At 39.5% G+C, this 20,106-nt stretch overlaps 1 protein-coding gene across 5 annotated transcripts in view; it reads left to right on the forward strand.

The window, feature by feature from the left end:
* Positions 1 to 19,883, forward strand: part of LOC110096957 (clathrin interactor EPSIN 3) — a 39,773-nt gene extending 19,890 nt beyond the window's left edge. For 4 of the 5 annotated variants that reach the window (XM_020823129.2, XM_020823128.2, XM_020823131.2 and 1 more), the window contains 2 exons: positions 17,677 to 19,003; positions 19,348 to 19,883. In XM_020823129.2, coding sequence (XP_020678788.1) covers positions 17,677 to 19,003; positions 19,348 to 19,697 — 1,677 coding nt within the window. In that variant the 3' untranslated portion in view covers positions 19,698 to 19,883. Of the gene's footprint in view, positions 1 to 17,676; positions 19,004 to 19,330 lie in introns of all 5 variants that reach the window. The other variant, XM_028691998.1, reaches the window with a different exon arrangement.
* The last annotated feature ends 223 nt before the right edge of the window (positions 19,884 to 20,106 follow it).

Consider the following 20,106-nt stretch of genomic DNA (forward strand, 5'->3'; position numbering starts at 1 on the left):
GGTCTTGGTTGAAATGTCTGACCCGTTTGCAAAACCGGGTCGGGTTCGGGTTGACCTGTTTAGATCCGGGTCAACTAAGGTTCGACTCGAACCCGACCCGTCGACCCGAATTGACACCCCTAATTATAGGCTTTGAAGGCCTAATATGAATATATTAAAACAAATACACTGGTCGCCACAACCGTGTATTTGTTTGAAGGTTCGAACCCTATCGACTCCTATTGATCTGCATAAAAGGATCGGGTTCGAACTTCAATTCACTTATTGACCCGCGCAACATCCCTAAACGTCATGTGTGTACCCATAACTCGCTCGCCGGGGCCCATGCGGGTTATGATTGTATTTATCCCTTTTGTGTACCTATGTGTGTACAAATTATGATGCATGTGTAGGAGTACATTGAAATAATTGTAGTTGTTCAGGTAATTGCTATTTGAGTACACATAACATTTAATTTGAGAGCTTATACAGGCCTTTTGTCCGCTAATACGAGTGTTGCGGATCCGGTGGCAGTATATCTTGATATCACGAGGCACCTCATCGTCTTGATGTTGACTTCCCTTTTCTCATTCACCGGGTAGGTTCTTCCGGACTTTGATGTTCTCTACTTTAAAAGGAATTTTTAAGATCATCAGTGTAGTAGACTTGTTATTTTCGTTGTTTGTGGATATAATAACTGTTTTCTTCCTAAGGATAGGGCCAAGAAGAGATTTTGGAACACTAGGAAGTTTAGTTCTGATTTGTTCGAACATTTCTTCCATTCTACCAGGGGGTGTCCTTCTCCGTACATCGAGTCGCCCTTATACCTGACGTACTCGTAGATCTTAATCGCCGTTGTCGTAGGTGACATCTGTACTTGTGTGCACAATGGTTCGTTGTGCTTACGAGGTACTCACTGTTGTTATCCACAAGCGGCTCGTGTTTATTTATAGGGATCCGTTGTATCCACTACGACCTCTGGAAGTGTTCATAGGAGAGCCATTGTCGCCTTCATCATATCCACCTTTCACAAATCTGAGGTGGTCTGTGTATTTGTTTGCAAGGGCGGGTCTTCTACTATCAATTGACATTATTGCCATTTCATTCTTGTAGGGATTGTCGTAGGAGTCTATTATATCTGTATTATATCCACCTTTGTCACTTGATAGGTCCTCTGCTATTGATCTCAAGTGTCGCCTTCTTCAACCAACAAACAATTTTGCTAATGTCTGAGGTTTCAATAGCGAATACAAGACACGCATATGCATTCTGCAACCACTTGTTCTTCTTGCAGGTACGATGCACTTGATCTCGTAGAGACTGTTGTAAGAGTCCACTACATTCTTTGTTTATATGCATCGAGGTCTTGTATCGTACTTTGAGTCACTATTGACCGTGCAAATGTTCTTGTAGTTTGAGTTCCCTTGTATACGATTCAAGCTTTGTTCTTTGTATATGTTTGAGTCTAAATTCAGTTTCATTTAGACTCGAGTTCACTGAGTCTACAACTCCCACTTAATGTTGTAAAGTATGAGTTCAAGTGTGAGTTCAAGTTCTTATTCAAGTCCAGTTCGTGTTTGGATTCCTTGTGGTCTTCTTGAGTTCAGACTCCATTCGAGTTCAAGTCTTATTATCTAAATCAAGTCCTTGCTTGAGTTCAAGTAGCAAGTTCAAATTCACTGTCATTTCTTTAATGTTCACTTGATTAAGTTTTGATTTTAAACTTGATTTTGTCTTGAATTGTGCTCGAGTTAAATTCAATTATCTTTGTCCAAGTCCCCTATGAGTGTTCAAGTCCAAGTTCAAAGGTTCACAAGTTTGAGTTCGAGTCCTTTTTGAGTTCAAACAGGTCCGAGTGCAGTCATGCATTTACCCGAAATTTCAGCAGCCTCCCTGCATCTCCATCGTTTAGGGAAAAACAACAAAAAATTAGGCCTCCCGCCACACTAGATAAAAGCGTGCACGGTAGGTGTCCTCGGACGAGGACACCGCGGCCATAAAATCTTTAACCCCACCACGCCAGAGAAAGGCGTGCATGGGTCTTCGGTACTTGTTACAAGAAAAACAGTGGTTTCCCTGCAGGTACAGAGTCGCGTATGAGTACTTAAAATTGTCCCGGTCACGCTAAGAGAAGCGTGCACCAGGCCTACCTGCCTTGTCGTAAGTGTCGCACCGGGTTCCCTCCCACCACGCTAGAGAAAAGAGTGCATAGGTGGTTTACCGGCTTGACATGTACGCCGAGAACATGATTTTGGGGGCAAAGGGGTTGCTCACCTACCTCGTCGTAGGTGTCGCACCCGATTTTCTCCCACCATGCTAGAGAAAAGCGTGCATGGGTGGTTTGCCGGCCCGACACGCATGTCGAGGTAAGAGAGGATTTAAGTTCAGGAAGTTATACCTTGGCGACCTATGAGCCGGCAGTGGAGGCTCGTGGATCGAGGCGGGAGGAGGCTCGAAGACCGAGGCAAAAGAAACACATTTTTTATTAGTTTTTTTCTCTCTTTTCTTTTGTTATCCTCTTACAAACACAAACACATGTAATATATATATATATATATATATAATGATTGCTAATTAAAATAATTAGTAATTATTATATAAATAATAATTAGCAATTATTTTAAATAAAATGAATAGAAACCTATACCCAATGATCGGTTGGAGTAGAAGAGAGGGATTGGAGGGCTCGGGTTGGCCTTGTGATCGATCAAATGAGGTTCTTGCTTGGGAAGAGGAAGCGGCAAGGTGGAGAGGGCCTGCGACTATAGAAGTCGACGGGCAGGGCTCGGCTAGGAGAGGCGTCGGACTAGGGCTTCTGCGGCTCCGGTGTCGGGTCGCTGAAAGAAGAGGGTCGTGAGTTTCGGCTAGGCAAGAACAGCTCGACACTCTTTTTCTCCCTCTCTATGTATATCAAAGAAAAGGGGGAATGGAGGCTTCGGGTAGGAGAGATGACGGGCCGAGCAGGCTCTGAGTTCGTGTGGAGTTGGGAAGGAGCGAAAGGGAGAAAGTTATCGTAGCAGCTGTTGACCCCTATAGCTACAACCGGGCGAGAAAGTACCTAAACTAATGAATAAAGCGATACGTGCCTTGGCATCACAATTAGCAAATAGATAATGGTGTTGCGATTAGGACACTGAACTCTGCTGAGTCGATGCCCCTCGCAATTGAATCAGATGAGATCAGTCAAAAGGGATGACCGACACCCGAAATTAAAGCGCAAAACTGATCAAACGATCTTGGATCGACGAACAGACTTCATCATTGTGTCTGAAATGTTGTCAACCTATGAAAACTGTATTTTGTTTATTCAATTTGGAGTATCTAGATTGGTGACACAAATCCCAATGTAATGCGAAGACACGCATTACGAGCGAAATTTGCCTCGATGGTGACGATCATGATGTCCGATAATGAAATGAACATCTCCATTACGTCCGAAACATCGCCGATATTCAGAATATATATTTTATTTAATAAATTTGGATCATCCAAGATTGTGGTGAAATTTTAGGCGATGCAAATATGATATAAAGGCCTACGTTACGACGGAAATGAGGCCTCGAAGATGCTCGGACGACGTCCGATCGACAAACAGATAGCTCCATTGCGTCCGGAACGTCGTCGACATTCAGAATATACATTTAATTTAATAAATCTGGATCATCTGAGATGGTGGTGAATTTGTAGGCGATCCAAACATGATGCGAAGACATGCGTTACGACTGAAACGAGGCCTCGTTGACGGTCGAACGACGTCCAATCGATCAACGGACAGCGCCATTGCGTCCGAAATGTCGTCAAAATTCAGAAAATATATTTTATTTGATAAATTTGGATCGTCTGAGATGGTGATGAATTTCTAGGCGATGCAAATATGATATAATGGCCTGCATTACGGTGGAAATGAGGCCTCGAAAATGCTCGAATGACGTCTAATCGACAAACGGACAGCCCCATTGCGTCTGGAACGTCGTCGACATTCAGAATATACATTTTATTTAATAATTTTGTATTATCTGAGATGGTGGTGAATTTCTAAGCAATTTAAATATGATATAAAGGCCTGCGTTACGACGGAAACAAGGCCTCGAAGATGCTCGGACGACGTCAGATCGACAAACGGACATCGTCATTACATCCGGAACGTCGTCGACATTCAGGATATACATTTTATTTAATAAATTTGGATCATCCAAGATGGTGGTGAAATTTTAAGCGATGCAAATATGATATAAAGGCCTGCGTTACAATGAAAACGAGGCATCGAAGACGCTCGGACGACGTCCGATCGACAAATGGACAACACCATTGCGTCCGGAACATCTTCTCCATTAAGAATCTACATTTTATTCAATCAAATTGGATTGTTTGAGGTGGTGTCGCAAATTTCAAAGGTGATCCAAATTTGATGTGAAGGCACGCACTACGAGGGAAATTAGCCTCGTCGGTGACGAAACGACGTTGGATCGACAAACTGATAGTGCCATTGCGTCCGGAACGTCGTCGGCATTAAGAATCTACATTTTATTTGATCAAATCGGATCGTTTGATATGGTGTCGCAAATTTCAAAGGCAATCCAAATATGATGTGAAGGCACGCATTACGAGAGAAATTAGCCTCGTCGGTGACGAAACGACGTTGGATCGACAAACGGATAGTGCCATTGCCTCCGGAACGTCGTCGGCATTAAGAATCTACATTTTATTTGATCAAATCAGATCGTTTGATATGGTGTCGCAAATTTCAAAGGCAATCCAAATATGATGCGAAGGCGCGCATATCGAGAAAAATTGCCTCTACGAAGACGAAGCGACGTCGGATAGATAAATGGATAGCTTCATTGCATCCGGAACATTCTCAACCTCTAAAAACTATATTTTGTTTATTCAATTTAAAGCATCCATATTAGTGGCACGGATCTCGAGGCGAAACACACATACCGAGGAAAATGGCCTCGTCGCCGCCCAAACAACGTCTGATCATAAAACGGACTACGCCATTGTGACCGTGACATCGTCAATACCCTGACTACACTATCAATTTGTTCAATTATGGTTATCAATGGAATTGACACGTATTACGAGGTAAAAAAAATCTCGAACTCCAAGGAAACTACACGAATTTCGAGGCGATCACGCATATTTCGAAATGGATGCACCCTAGACGAGGCATTTTTTGGGCAATCATCACAACCCAGCTATTCTGATTTATTAATGATATTAATAGTAATATTTTATTATTAAATATTATTATTAAATCAAATAAAATTTAAAGTCAAATCATATTTAACATTTACCTCGTCTCTCCTGAGCTGTCTTCCCGTGCAAAATCTCTGCAAATCCCGGATATCCGGTTGAGTGGATAACCTTAGACAGATGAGGCCTCGTTTGAATACAATCTTTCGGTTAAAATGAGAACTAATGCTTAGTTGTGGTTCTCTTCTTCTTCGTTACTCTCTCACGTCTTAGAGCTCCAGCATCCTCTCTGAAGTCCATAAGCCTCCACCGAGCTCCTTCCAAGCTTTGATTTCCACGGCTGTCCGAGCAACTCCAGGCCCCATCCAAGGCTTGATCTCCCTCTCAAGGTTGATCCACTCAAACGCCTGCAGCCTCCTCCTCAAGCAGCAAGCAGCTAGCAGCTCATGCTTTTGCAAAGCCAAAGTCCGCCTCTTCTCTGATCTCTTCAGCCCGTCTTCAACAGCAGCCGCGGCCCTCAACTGGCCGGAGTTTCCTTACTCGAGCCAGACGTCAATCCTCCCGTTTGCACCGTTCCTACAGCCAAATCTCTGCTTGTTTCTTCTCCACACAACTTGCTTCGTCCAATCTCCAACAACAGAAGTCTTCCCACGTGAAAGCCCCCCCACTTCTAGTGTACTTCAGGGATCTTCTTTCTCTTAGAGCTCTCCAACCGCAGATTTGAGCATCACTCTCGCCTCCAGTCATCAGTTCTCTTGCTGCAAACAGCTTTCAACCCTTTCCAATATCACGCTGCCCTCTCCCTTTTACATTAAGAGTAGCTGTCTTCCATGAATCTTTCAAACATAAGCTGATTTCTACCTCAAAAGAAGGAGAAAACCAGTACAACTCTTGTTTCTACCAACTTGAAAGCCTGCAACAGTTTTCCTTTACTCCTACGTCAGCTGAAATCATCCTATAGCTCTCCAGCAATCTAATATTCCTAACTCCCCATCTAAATACAGCTATAACTGCAGCCCATTTCCTAAGTTTCAGCCCACTTCATATTATAAAGGTCCATCAGCTTTTGTTGCAAGAAAACATTACCTAGTTTCATTAATCACCAAAAGCCCAACACTTTCTTTATAAAACCTGTAGTTTCATTTCACAACATCCACAAACTTCATTTCCTTTAATACTTAAACAGTCCATTTTAAGCTTTTTTTTTGCAAAATCCCACATCTCATCCATATCTCTTTTGCCATAAAAGACAGCTCCACGTACAAAACAACGAAATCCACTTACAAATTCCATTGGGCCCATTTACCCAACCCGAAGGCTTTAAACAGTAAGTTTCACTTGTTGGATGTTAGTTGTTATCATTGAGTGATGTGTTTATTGATAGTGTTAAACTAGTGTTGTTAGCTAATATTGTCGAGTATTTGCATTAACATTTATGATGTATAATCATTGTTGCCGGGGCTATCTATGCACATGTATATGTGTTCATTCATATATATGTATGTGTGTGTATGTAAAAAAAAAAGAGGGAGAGAGTTTCAAAAAAAGAAAAAAGAGAAACAAAAAAAGAGAGAAAAGGAGAAACAAAAGAAAAAAAAAAAAGAGAAAGAAAAGAAAAAAATTTGTCTCGATTTTCGAACCCTTGTTTGTTATCTTACCTCGGCATGCGTGTTGAGTCGGTGGTCTGCCTATACACGCTTTTCTTAGCGTGGTGGGAGGGGCAACCGGCGCGACACCCACGACAAGGTAGGCGAGCGATCCTCGGTTCCAAATCTCTTCTTCGGAGTTCGTAGCGCACCGGAAAACCGCCTATGCACGCTTTTTTTAGCGTGATGGGATGGGAACCCGGTGCGACGCGTACGACGGAGGGATACTTATAAGTACCCGCTTGCGGGGAAATAACTATTTTTCTTGCAAAAAATTTTCCAAAAAAAAAAAAATTTTTTTTGCAAAATACCCATGCACGCTTTTTTTAGCGTGGTGGGGGATCGAAAAAATACACGGTCGCGGTGTCCTCGAAAGAGGGCATCTACTATACACGCTTTTCTTAGCGTGGTGGGAAAGGCTCAGTTTCTCGTAGTTTGCCCCTAAACAGGGGAGACGCCGGGAGGCTGCCGAAAGTTCGGTGAACATGGATGCTTTTATTTGACTTAAGTGAAACTCAAACTTCAAATTAATTATTGAAACACATTTGATATTATACTGCATTGCAAGGACTACAGGGGACTCGAATGAAGGGAAGAGGCTCATGTTAAGCCTAAATTGAACTTGAACTCAGATTGAGACTTGAGCTCGGACTTGCACTTGGACTGGGACTTGCACTTGGACTTGGACTTGAATATGGACTTGACTTGATAAAATAAATCTTGAAATTCCAAAATATTTGAATAATGACATTGAGCTCAACTTGACTAACAGCCTAATATTAAAATTAAAAAAAAATCATGAAACATGAGGAATGATAATTGCAATCAAATATCAAATATGGAATTATCAAATTGATTGAATTTATAAGGGATAATGGTATTCAAATATCATGTGCCAAGCATGAATACTCAAGCAAGGATCAAGTGAATGCTTATTGAAGAAAGCAATACAAGGATTCTTCAATGAACATTAAGATGACCACTTTCGTCATTTAAATTCACCCAAATAAATATCATGCAATCAAATAGGGATTGATGTACAAATTAGTCATAAACCTTAGCATGATATTTTTTGGATGACTATACTTGACTTGAAAGAGTCATATGGATTGGAATAAAAATATGGTGTATAATATCAACATCCTTACACTTTGTTGTAAATCACATTTGAAGATAAGAACTTGCAATGTTATTACTTATTGCAAAATAATGAGAAGATTGTGGAGGATATGATTTGGTCGTAAAGTCATAGCTTGAATTCTTCTGTTAGCTTGAAACAGGTTTGCAACATTAATTTATTTTCTAAGAAATGATCAAGATGGGAATGTTAGTTTGATCATAATATAGATAAATGTTGCAACCATATAGAGATAATATTGAGGGTTATCACATATGTATTCATCATTCAAGCAAAGTACATTACCCTTATAAGCTACTACAAAATCTCTTCATGAATACAATACAATGAAAGAGAAAGGTATTATCTCCACTTGCAAAAAACCATGAAAGAGAAGGTATTATGAAATAAGCATGAAGGAATTGCAAATGGTACAAGACAATACAAATTATTCATGAAAGACTATTAAAAAATCGAACAATACAAGCTCTCTACGAAGACAATGGTATGTGCCACATGCCACTGATGGTAGATGCAAAAAGACTTCAGTTAATGCAGTATCCTGAAGTCAATTAGTCTGTGAAGGAATACATCTACCTGTCCACTTCATAAACAATGACGAATGTACTACATGAACCAAGCAACTACAACGAATACAAGTATCTACGAACAAAAGCAGGAGATTCGTTAGTGCACTACGATCCACCTCCATAAAGCAACGAGTAGTGCGACGACAGTCTACCTGTACGAAGCAGCGAACAATTCTACCAGAAGCTGCTACGCAACGCCACCAGATCTGCAAATTCGTACAAGCAGACAGAGAAGGCGTCATTCCTAAGAATATCCCTGCATATGCACCTTAACTTGTATACACATAGTACACTAAAAGGAGTAAATGTAATCAAATACCCGTATGGGCCTCGGCGAAGCGTGTTATTGGTACACACGTGACGTCTAGGATGCTGCGCGGGTTGACAAGTGAATCAGGTTCGAAACCGATCATTCTATACGGGTCAATAGAAGTCGACAGTGTTCGAACCATTAAGCAAATATAAAGTCGTGGCAACCGGGTATATTTGCTTTAAACATTCATATTATCTTCAAGGCCTAAACAATATGAATTCACTAATAAAGGCACGGAAGCCTACGAAACCCGATCCTCAGTCAATAGCTCGGCTGAGTTGACAAGGTTCAAGCTATAAAATAGAAATGACCAAAGTACACCCCGATGATGGCGCTGTGCATGTTATCTCAAACTCGGAGGGGTTCACGAAACATTTCAAATGACTTCAAATTCCAAATGTCTTCCAAGCTCCATAATAAAAACTCAAAAACTCCATTAAAATCCCAAAATCCAAAAATTTAAAAATGAAATTAAATCCATCAACACACTTAAAGACAAATCATCCCAAAAACCCTCCGCAACAGCTCTGTCGAGGGTGGACAAATTAAATATAACTCTAGCTCACATAAGAGCCACAAATGCCTAGATCAAAAATATCACTGATCCATTCTCAAACAATCTCTTGCTAGTAAGGACGTTTGGTACGTGTCCTTAACCAGCAGTTCGTTCGCAAATGGCCACTGCAGGTAAACGGTTATGACCGGGGCGCCTCTGAACCGAGTGGTTTTTCGCAAATGGCACCACATTTATAGGGTTATGGCCAGAGCCAAACGCTCCTTTAATGACGTTAAATCCTTAGATTATGAATCATTAGATATGATCGATATGGATCACAAAGCCCTCTGTTAAGCTAAGGTGGAATTCAAATTTTGTCCCCTTAGACAAATATTCAACTTCGGTCCTATAAGGTTCCCTTGGACGAAGCAACGCCATGGCTGCCCGAACAAGGATCCTTCTGTCAGGGTTGGAGCTCGACTACCTCCTCTGACTAGAGACCAGGGACCACGATGGCCCGGGATGATGGAACCATGGGATCTGTTGATCGGGTCCATCATCCATTCCCCCACCATCAGCTTTAAGTCAGGATGGTGAAATTTTCTACTTTAAATTTAAACTCCTCCAAATTCCCAAATCCAAATTCCAGTTTCTCAAATACCCCAAATCAAATCTCAATTTTTCAAAATCCAATTTTTACTAATACCTAAACCCATTGCTGCTACTATATGCCAAATAACACGTATATTCTACGTATCTGATCGACGACTAGCCTTAGTCGAAAGTTCTCTCTCGTGATCGAGAGGTGTAATTAACTATAGGGGCTTGCGCCTATAGGAAACCAGAACTCAGATCATAAAGTCCTCGCAAAATGAGGGCGAAATCTCTGGGTATTGTCTTATCTACAAACCCATCTGTCTTCCAAAATTTACCCCGGAACTTAGTCCGTTAAAACTCCCTCGCCGAATAAAAAAAGAAATCGCGCGGCGGGGAGGCCGGGGCCGAATTTTTGGAGCCCACAGCAGCGAGTTAGCTCCGGTTGTGGCCTCCGATCAGGGCGTCGTAACTTTCAATCCGACCTAGAGGGAATGTCGTTGTCGGAGGTGAGTCGAACAGCAACGAAGGATTCGAAGAAGTGGCGTCTGAGGGAGAGAGGGAATGAGAGAGAGGCCGAAGGCCTCTTCTCTTCGGCTCTTTAATGGCGTACAGTCGTGTGAGCGACGTGGGGGGATGTGATGTTGATCGTGCGAAGTATGGCGAGCACGATGACATCGTGGCTGGACAGGTACGTGCGATCCCCTTTTTTTTTAATTTCGTTACAAGTCAACACAATTTAATTAAATTAAAATCGTAATCAATCCTAATCAAATTCCGTCGATCCCCGTTGAATCAAATTCGACACAATTTGATGCAATTCGACGCCGATTCAAGTTTAATTTCATGAAATTTAATTGATCGGACCAAATCAAATCCGAACCGACCCAAATTGGTTCGGGTTGAGTCAAATTTGGGTTCTATTTCAGCCCAAATTAGTCAATTTCGGCTAGATTGAGTCTCAAAATAAAACAATTGAGATCAAGGGCTGAGATCTCACCTCAAATCTTGCCCAACTTTGTGTCCAATCATGCAGGAAATCCACTTGAGTGGAATGTCCTTCGATTAGCGCAATGAGGGAGCGGGATTGGCGAGTTTGGGCGGCTCCCTTTTTGTGTGCGCCTTTCGGCTCCCCCATTTTTTTTTCTGTCCATCCTGAAGAAGAGCAAGGGAGAGCGAGAGGGAAAGCTCTAGGCAGAACTCACGTTTGCGTAGAAGGCCTCCGTCCAATTCTTGCTCGCTTGCGGAACCTCTGTCCGACCCCATCTAGGGCTTTGACAAAGCCTTCCAGGGGATCCGTCTTCCCCCATCAGCTGGACCTTTCGAAGCCGTCGATCTCCAGGTCTGATCCGAAGGCCCCGATTATGTCCAGATCGGGGCTTGTGCAACTTTTCCTCTTGAGGGAGGCTTCTACCCCTTCTTCAACTCTGGCGAGTTCGTAGCAGTCGAGGGAGCTGTCAGAAGTTTCCAAACAGCAAGGGAAGCCTTTGAAACCTTCCAAATAACAGTTTGTAGACTTGGGAGCGTCTTGGACAACAAAGGAGGCATCCCGAGCATCTTGGACAGCTGCGATGACTTCCAGAACGGCTTGGACAGCGGTCTTCTTCCTCCGGAACGGCTTGGACAGTAGCTTGGAGCCTTCAAAGAGGCTTAGACAGCAGCTTGGAGTCTTCAAAGGAGCTTGGACAACAACTTGGAGTCTTCAAAGGAGCTTTGACAGCTGTTGGAGCTTGTATTGGAGCGCTTGGACAGTCCGGGTGAGGTAAAATCCTAAAACTTAGGAAAAACCCTATAGCCTCCTAGCCAATTGACGTGTGGTTGACGATCCAAATCTAGTGATTTCCGTTTGTTTGCTCTCTTGGGAGAGCCAAAGAGGCATGCCGATACGTGTAGGGGTGTTGGATTGGTATCCAACACCTCTCTAATGCATGTTCAAGCACTCATTTTGTGTCTAACACCTTCGCCTATAGCCAAACCTTAGGCTAAGTATTGTCACTCAACCATACCTTGAATGACAATGTGTAGGGACTTTCACATCTTTGTTGCATGCACATCACTTTTAGCAAATTGTAAGTTATGATAAAATTAACTTAGAGATTTGGTAAATTGCATCGTTAACATTTGTGATTTCGTCTGAACTTGTTGAATGTCATAAAAATGAATTCAATTGATTTTGGAAGCGCAAACAAATAGTGGGGTCTTTTATTAACCCTCAAGTTCATGTTTTAAATCCCATGATAAAAGAAATTATTTTGAATTCACTTTTGATACATCTTCAAATTTGGAGTGAAAGACAAATAATGAAAATCTCCAAGCCAAATGTTTGCATACTTAATTAAATTATTGCATGATTTGGATTGCAATCCTTAACTTGTGAAGTCGGAAGATAATTAAATAGGCTTATTTAATTCAAAAAAATGAACTTGAGATGTATTATGGGCCCTCAAAGGCCCATGAGCCCTCATGTTTTGGAATTATCTAACCTTATTTTGTAACTTCCAAATTGAATGTTTGAGGTGAGATTGCTAAAATTCTTGAATTTGGAAGACCATCACATGCATGCACTCCAATGTTCTTCTTAGATCATATCAAATTTGATCTTAAATCTCCTAGAAGTCATAGGGATAGATCTCTCCTATCCAAATTTTCTAAATCATGCCAAAATTGGTTTAGAAACCTCTCTAAAACTTTAGGAAATCAATTCTTCCCTCCCCAAATTGAGTCCAAAACACTCTAAAATGACGTAGAAAAATTCCTTTCAAGTGCGCATCTCCTCTTTCCATGAATCCAAAACATTCATGGAGAAATGGGGAATTCTCTTTCTCATGCATGTCCTCCTCAAAATTTGGTGCTTCGAGCTTCCTTAAAGCTTTAAGTTTTATATTGCATGGGTTCTAACAAATATAAAGAACTTGCTTTCAAGCACTCTTTTCCTTTCATTTGTAATACTTTGGAGCATCGTCAGGCTCTAAATATTGCATTACATGAAACGTCAAGACTTTAGGACCAAATCCTAAGTTGCAACTCTTTTGTTGAGATCCAAAATCAACAAATAACTATCATCCCCTTCATGTGTGATGATTTGGATCCTTCCAAAATTTCATAATATCGCTACATGAAGACTTTGAAGCTTAGAACAAACTCTTAAGCTTCCTCGTTCATTTATTGAGACAAGATCAATAGATGAACATCTTCCTTCGGCATAAGATCCCAATCTTAGCTTATCATATTTACGTAACCCAACTTAGGTAGATGAGCTTATATCATTTAGTACAAACTCGCTGATTGCTTCTTGATCCGTAGTTCCAAAACTACAAATCATTTCCCTCTTATACATGACGTGTGGAGCTTCCTCAAAGCTCCAAAAGCTTCATTGTATAACTCTTATAACCTTAGGATGAAAATCCTAGGTTCATTTTTTTTCTTGTTGACTCAAAATGAACAAGTCAACATCATTGTCCCTTATTGTGTATGTCAACTTGGGTTTCCCTAAAATCCAAATGCATGCCAAGAGACCTTGAACTTGGAACTAATTCCCAAGTTCTTCTATCCTTTGTTTGTTGGAAACATAAAATCAACAAACAACTACCTCTTTCATGCATGATACTTGGTGCATCCTCAAAGCTCTAAGTTTTGTGTTGCATGAAGTCTAGCATTCATTGAGAGCTCTCTAGTAGATCCTCCTAATGCTGGACGGTTTAGAGCGCCTCAAAGGCATGACTTAAACTCTGATTTAGGAAATTTAGAACCCTTAAACGTTGATACCTTAGCCCATCCTGATCTTAATCTCATCAAGGATATCTCGTTAGATAAGGTCTGCCTGGATGATATTAATTTGATCTTGAAAGAAACTGATCTGACCTTGAGCACATTGAAATTGAATTCAGAAGACAGTAATTTGAATCTAAATGATTCTGAGCCTAATTTGAAACATGGGCATCCTCTTATTTTATTGGAGTCTATTTTAGGAGTTGCTCCTTTAGATTTACATTTGAAAGAGTGTGTCTGTTTCGATTAGACTTATCTCACCATTCCTCATACCGACTTTAATGTTAGAGAAAGTATTAACCCATACTTTCATGTCACCACTCTAACTGTTGTGCCCACATCTGTTCTAGACACTCTACCCCATCTTTTTAGTCACATATCTGCTGATGATATTCTTCTAGTTGATAAGACTAGAGAGGGAGTTGAAGGTAAACTTGAATTATAGAGGTCAACCTTACAGTCTAAAGGTTTTCGCTTGAGTAGATCTAAAACAGAATATATGGAGTGTAATTTTAGTAGTAATAGACCTAGTGAGGGGATTGTGACTTTGGGTGATCAAGTCATCTATAAGAGTACACGTTTTAGATATCTTGTATCTATTGTTCAGAGTGATGATGAAATAGATGGGGATATTATTAGCATAATTCAAGTTGGATGGTTGAAGTGGAGGAATGCATCGGGCTTGCTGTGTGATAGAAAAATACCCCTCAAACTTAAGGGAAAATTCTATAAGATGGTGGTGAGGCCTGCAATGCTTTATGGTGCCGAATGTTGGTCATTAACAGAGAAGCATAATACTAAGTTAAGTGTGATAGAGATGAGGATGCTTAGGTGGATGAGTGGCTTTACCCTTAGAGATAGGATATGAAATGAGCATATGCGTGAAAATGTTGGAGTAGCTCCAGTATAAGATAATATTAGAGAGAGTTGCCTTAGATGTTTTGGTCACATAAAACGGCCGCCTTCGGATGACCCGGTTGGGAAAGTAGAGGTATTAGATTTGATTTATTTTAAGAAAGGTAGAGGCAGACCTAAAAAGATTTTGTTTGAAAATATTAGAAATAATCTTTCTTTATTAGATTTAAATGAGAATTTGTCTTTTAATAGGACACAATGGAGAAAAAGGATTCATGTAGCCGACCCCACGTAGTGGGATAAATGCTTGATGTTGTTGTTGTTGTATTTTCTTTTCTCCTAACTTTATATTTTAACTTTTAATGGACTTGATGAAGCCTGAATAATCATTATTAACTTATTAGAAAAAATGAGTATGCCCTCTATATCGTGCTTTTGGCTTTGGTGAGATGGCAGAGGATCATAAGTCCAATGTTTTGTGCGTAGAAGACTTATTAATAACAAAGTTCTTTGGGTTCAACCTTTGGCTCTAGACAAACATTGGCATAACTTCTTCGATCTTATGTTTTTTTTTTGTTGGATTATTGAAGAATATATCTTTCATCTTCTTTTTATGTTTTTCCAAACTTTTTCCAAACTTTGTCAAAAAAAAAAAAAAAAACCCTTCATAACAATACCATACCAGGCTTGGTGCCTTATTAAGTGTGGATTATTCTTTTGATGTAAGAAGATCTCTTTGTTTTGGGCTATTTGAACTCATTAAGTTGAATAGGCTTGAGACTTGGCAACTCTTGTTATTAAACTAGCAAAGTAGAAATTCTCTTACTATAGCCGTTCTTATAGTTAGTTGAGTTATTGGAGTTTTCAGTAACTCAACTATATTTGGGATTGTTGTATTCGACCTTATATAGCATCTTAACGTTTAAACTTGAGCTATAGATACTGGTGGTTTCCTTACTCGGTATATTGAATTTTGTATTTTGATATTCTTGTTTCTTGGTTTTCAAGACATGGCAATTTGTATGTTTGCAAATCCTCTATTTGACTGCATAGATGCTTTACTGAATAAGACTTGTCTTTTTTGACTTTGGCTTAATCTATTGACCAATCGAGAAAATTTATTAAGTTTGAGTTGATCAAACTTGTCAACTTGGATAGGCTTTCAAGTTGTCAAATTGACAAAGCTAGTGTTCCCTTACTGCGCTCTTTTTAATGGCTTATTAAGTATGGTTGCCAGTGACTTGGTCATATTTGAGACTATTGATTAGGACCTTATACACCTCCTCAAGCCTTAGAATTGATTTATGAAAGCTTGTGCTTCTTTATCACGACTTGTTGAGATTGTCATATCTTGAAGTCTTTTCATTAGATTTATCAGATTCTTGGCGATTTTAGGAGATAAATTTCTAACTTCTGGATTGTTATATATGCCTTCATTTGGAGTCATTGGCTTTTGCTCATGCTTGGCATGATTAGAAAAAAGTACATTATCCATACTTTTAAATATTTACTTGTGATTTTTAATAAAATATATTATCAACCCAATTAAATATTTAAAATACTTTTATCTCTAAGGATAATTTCGATAAGCTTCAAATTTTAAAATTTAAAATGTCCAATCTTGCATGAAAGTTCTAGCAAACGTTGGCTATAAAATTTAAAAAAAAGGCACCCATGATACAATGAGTTTTATGATAATCTAAAAAAATTTTCTTGTATTATAAGAGAGCTTTAAAAAAAATTAAGCATCACATTTTTGTATATAAAGAAGATTCGTGTTTTACATGGGGTGATTTTATGAACATTATTTTTTTTTTAAACACTGTCGTTGCCAGGTCTCAAGTCCTGGATGAGAAAAGTGGAGGGTTGTGTTAGGTAGTTAACAACCAGTGTAAAACTTGTCGAATAATAATGACATGAATCCTTTAAGAAATTATCCCCATGTAGTATGTATTGGGATGAAGGCTTGATGTCGTTGTTGTTATTGTATGTTTAGTACTTCTTTAAATACTGACCGTTGGTTAGTGGCATAAGTCTTTCACCGTTCAAATTGATCATTTAAAAAGACATCATGTGGCGATAGCAAGGATTTAACATGTACGAGTTGCAGGATTTTCGGGTATGGGATAGAGATTCAAAATTTGATTTTTACTTTTTAATTTTTAAATTAAATAAATAAAAACTTAATAATAAATTAAAAGGGTGTGTTTAGATTCTCACTCAATTTCTCATGCATCTCAAAATGTATATTATTGCCTCGAGCAGAGACAAATTTTATGTTTCGCTTTTGTACGGCAACCTTGGCAATATGATTGTCCTTGAGTAATTTTACCTTGAGCATCCGCACGCGTGCAGACACAGACGCAAAAAAGATTGTTTATTTATTCTTTCATTAATCTAGTGTTGATTGTTATAAAGATTTATTCTTTGATGGATTGTTTTTATTTAGATTTGTTTGGATCTAACTTTGTTGTGTTATGTTTGCTAGAGTGATCTTTATTGTATTGTAGCTCTTGGGTTGTACTCTATTTTATCTATTGTGATTGCATTCTACTTTATCAGCCTTCTAGTGTGTTAAAGCTGTTAGATTGCACGCTATTGTATCTATAGTAGGTAAATCTTGTTTGAACCCTCTTCGAACAATATACAAACACTATTCAACCATGTTTAGACATGGTTCAAACCATATTGGAACCTTGGTTGTACAAGGTTTGAACCTCCTTTGAACCAATTTCATTCCGACTTACTTTAAATAAGTAATGCCTCAATAAAAAAGAGTATTTTGTTCTAAAACAAATTTTCGGGCACATTTTTTCAATTATGGCTGTATAATTATATATACACTAACAGCTATGCAAGTGATATATCCATACACACATGCATGCTCAAGAGCACAGGGACATTTGGATACCTAGAGATTGGTTATAAGATGGTGAAGGATGTGAACCTAATAGAAGGGTAAAGGATGAACTATTGAAATTGTTTGCAATTGCATGCTCCAAATTTTAACTCTTAGGTCAATGACCAGATTGAGCTACTTCTGTGAATTACAAATTGTTTCATTTTGTTTCTGGATTTCCTTTGCTTGACATAAAATTGATCCTAAATTATTTTTCGAGCAGCCTGACCAAAATCCATTTGGAGATGTTCCTTTCAAGGCAATTTCAGGGGAGGATTTACCATCAGAAACAAATACATCAGCTTTTGCTACTTCCCAGGCTCCTTCTGGTTTTGTTAGTGCTTCTGAAATTAATTTACCAATAGAGAAAAAGATGGAGCCGTCTCAAAGCTATAATTTTGGAAATACCTTCGGAGGACCAATTTATGCTCCAGATGTTGTGAATGATCAACCTTCTTTCCCTGATTTTTATGCTTCAGAATTTTCTGCTGCAAATTCAAGCAAAGATATTCTAGATGGAATTCTCCCATGGACTGGCCCTGTAGCCTCAGCTTCATTTCAGGAAACTCAACCTGCAGGTCAAATTCAGTTTCTTTCACAACAAGGGTTTTCAGCTTATTCAGCTTCCCATGCACATAATTCTACAGACACCGATTCATCAGATCTGCAGATAGGTCAAATAAATCCATTCGAACAACCCAAACTTTCAAATCATCTAACTGGACAAGCAAATCCATTTGCATGCCAGGTATTTCAGCAAGCTTCTCCAAGTGCAAATGAGATGAATTCTACAGATAATTCAGTTCCTGTTTCTCTTCATCCATTTCAACCTGCATCTCTCAATGGTATGCTAGCTTCTCATATGATTTCTATGGACAAAAAAGGGCTACCAACGTCAAAAACTACTTCCATTACTCTCCATGCTGGCCAATCTACTGCTCCAGCTAATTATCAAGGGCTTCAAATAAATCAATCTCAGCAGCAAAATCTTCAATCCCAAGCAATTCCACTATCATCTAGGATTGACTCACATATGTCTCAGATTAATAATCTAAACCAATTAGGGCCATTAGCTCCACAAACATTGCAGTTGGCTTCAGGTCCATTCCAGGCAGTTCAGTTTAGTGTTCCAGTAAATGAACATGTGGAATCTGCTCAACTAAATCCTTTACAGCATCCAATGGTGACGGCTTCCCAGTCATTATCATGTACTCCAATTTCATCACAGCCATTTCAATCATCCGATCCTACCATTATACATGCACCTCCAATTAATCTTCAGCCATTTCGACCAGTGGCTTCAACTAGCTTACATGGAACTCAAATAGCATTTGAAAACATACCAGTTTTTTCACAGGCTGCTCAAAAAGCTACACCAAGCAATATACAGACAAATCAGCCCAGTTTCACTCATTCAGCTGTACCAGATCTAATAATTTCTGCACAAGGATCAGCAAAGCCTCAACCATCTAAGAAGAAATTTGAACCAAAATCTGCAGTCTGGGCAGACTCAATAAGCCGAGGGCTGGTCAATGTCAACATATCTGGATGTAAGTGTTTTTAGGTGCCAGAAATAGGAGAAATTATTACGTGCGGAGTCCGGTTACATCCAGACTCCAATAAAAATGTGATGTATTTTTGTACACAGTGTATACACTTTATAAAATTATGTATATAGTATGTACAAACTTATATACATAATATACACATTATGTACAGATTTGTACATAGTGTATACAAATTTATATACAGTGTACAAGGACACATGTCATGTTTTTATTGGAGTCCGAACGTAACTCTAATTCCGGACTCCGCACATAATAGTTTCTCCATAAACAAAATTTCACCTTCAGTTTTATTTATAGTCATAAACAAAGTGCTATTTTCACTGTAGCCAAGACAAACCATTTGGCGGATATCGGAATCGACTTTGATGATATTAACCGGAAGGAGAAAAGAAAGGAAGTGAAGAGTTCCCAAACTCCATTGCCATCTTCCCTTGCCATGGGAAGAGCTATGGGAGCTGGTTCTGGTCTCGGTCGTGTTGGTACTGGTTCTGGTTTGTTTACCCAGCCTCTGAATCCAACACCCGGCGTCAACGCGGGCTTGGGCATGAACCGGCCATACATGGGAATGGGGATGGTTGGTAACATGGGCATGATGCACCCATCTTCAGGAATGCCTCATCAGCAGGGCCCTGGCCTTCCAGGTGCTCACACATATGTACGTGGTGGGTATAGTTGAATTTTGGCCTGTAGGTCATCATGTAGACAAAAAAAAACCTTACAAAGAATATCTCATATCACACCTTTTCACATAGCCAAAGGTACTATGATGACCTTTGTGGGTTACAGTCAAGATCTTGGATTCGATCCTCATCAATAGTAAATAAACTCCCACTTAACGAACTTTGGGTGGCAGAAAAAAAGAGTATTCTTTAAGCATAGAGAAACACATTTATCGTTCATATTGAACATATTGCTTGGTGGTTTCCATACTTACCTGTAAATGAAGAGTGATGATAGAATAAGCCTGTTGTCATCAGCTGTGGCTCAGACTGGGCAATAGTGCAAGTTCTCACAATTGATACCTTTGTGGCATTCCATTTTATGGTTTAGGAAAAAGATAAAAAGTTGTATTCATTCATAACATT

This window comes from Dendrobium catenatum, unplaced genomic scaffold, assembly GCF_001605985.2.
Source record: "Dendrobium catenatum unplaced genomic scaffold, ASM160598v2 original_scaffold_98963, whole genome shotgun sequence".
NCBI lineage: Eukaryota > Viridiplantae > Streptophyta > Magnoliopsida > Asparagales > Orchidaceae > Dendrobium > Dendrobium catenatum.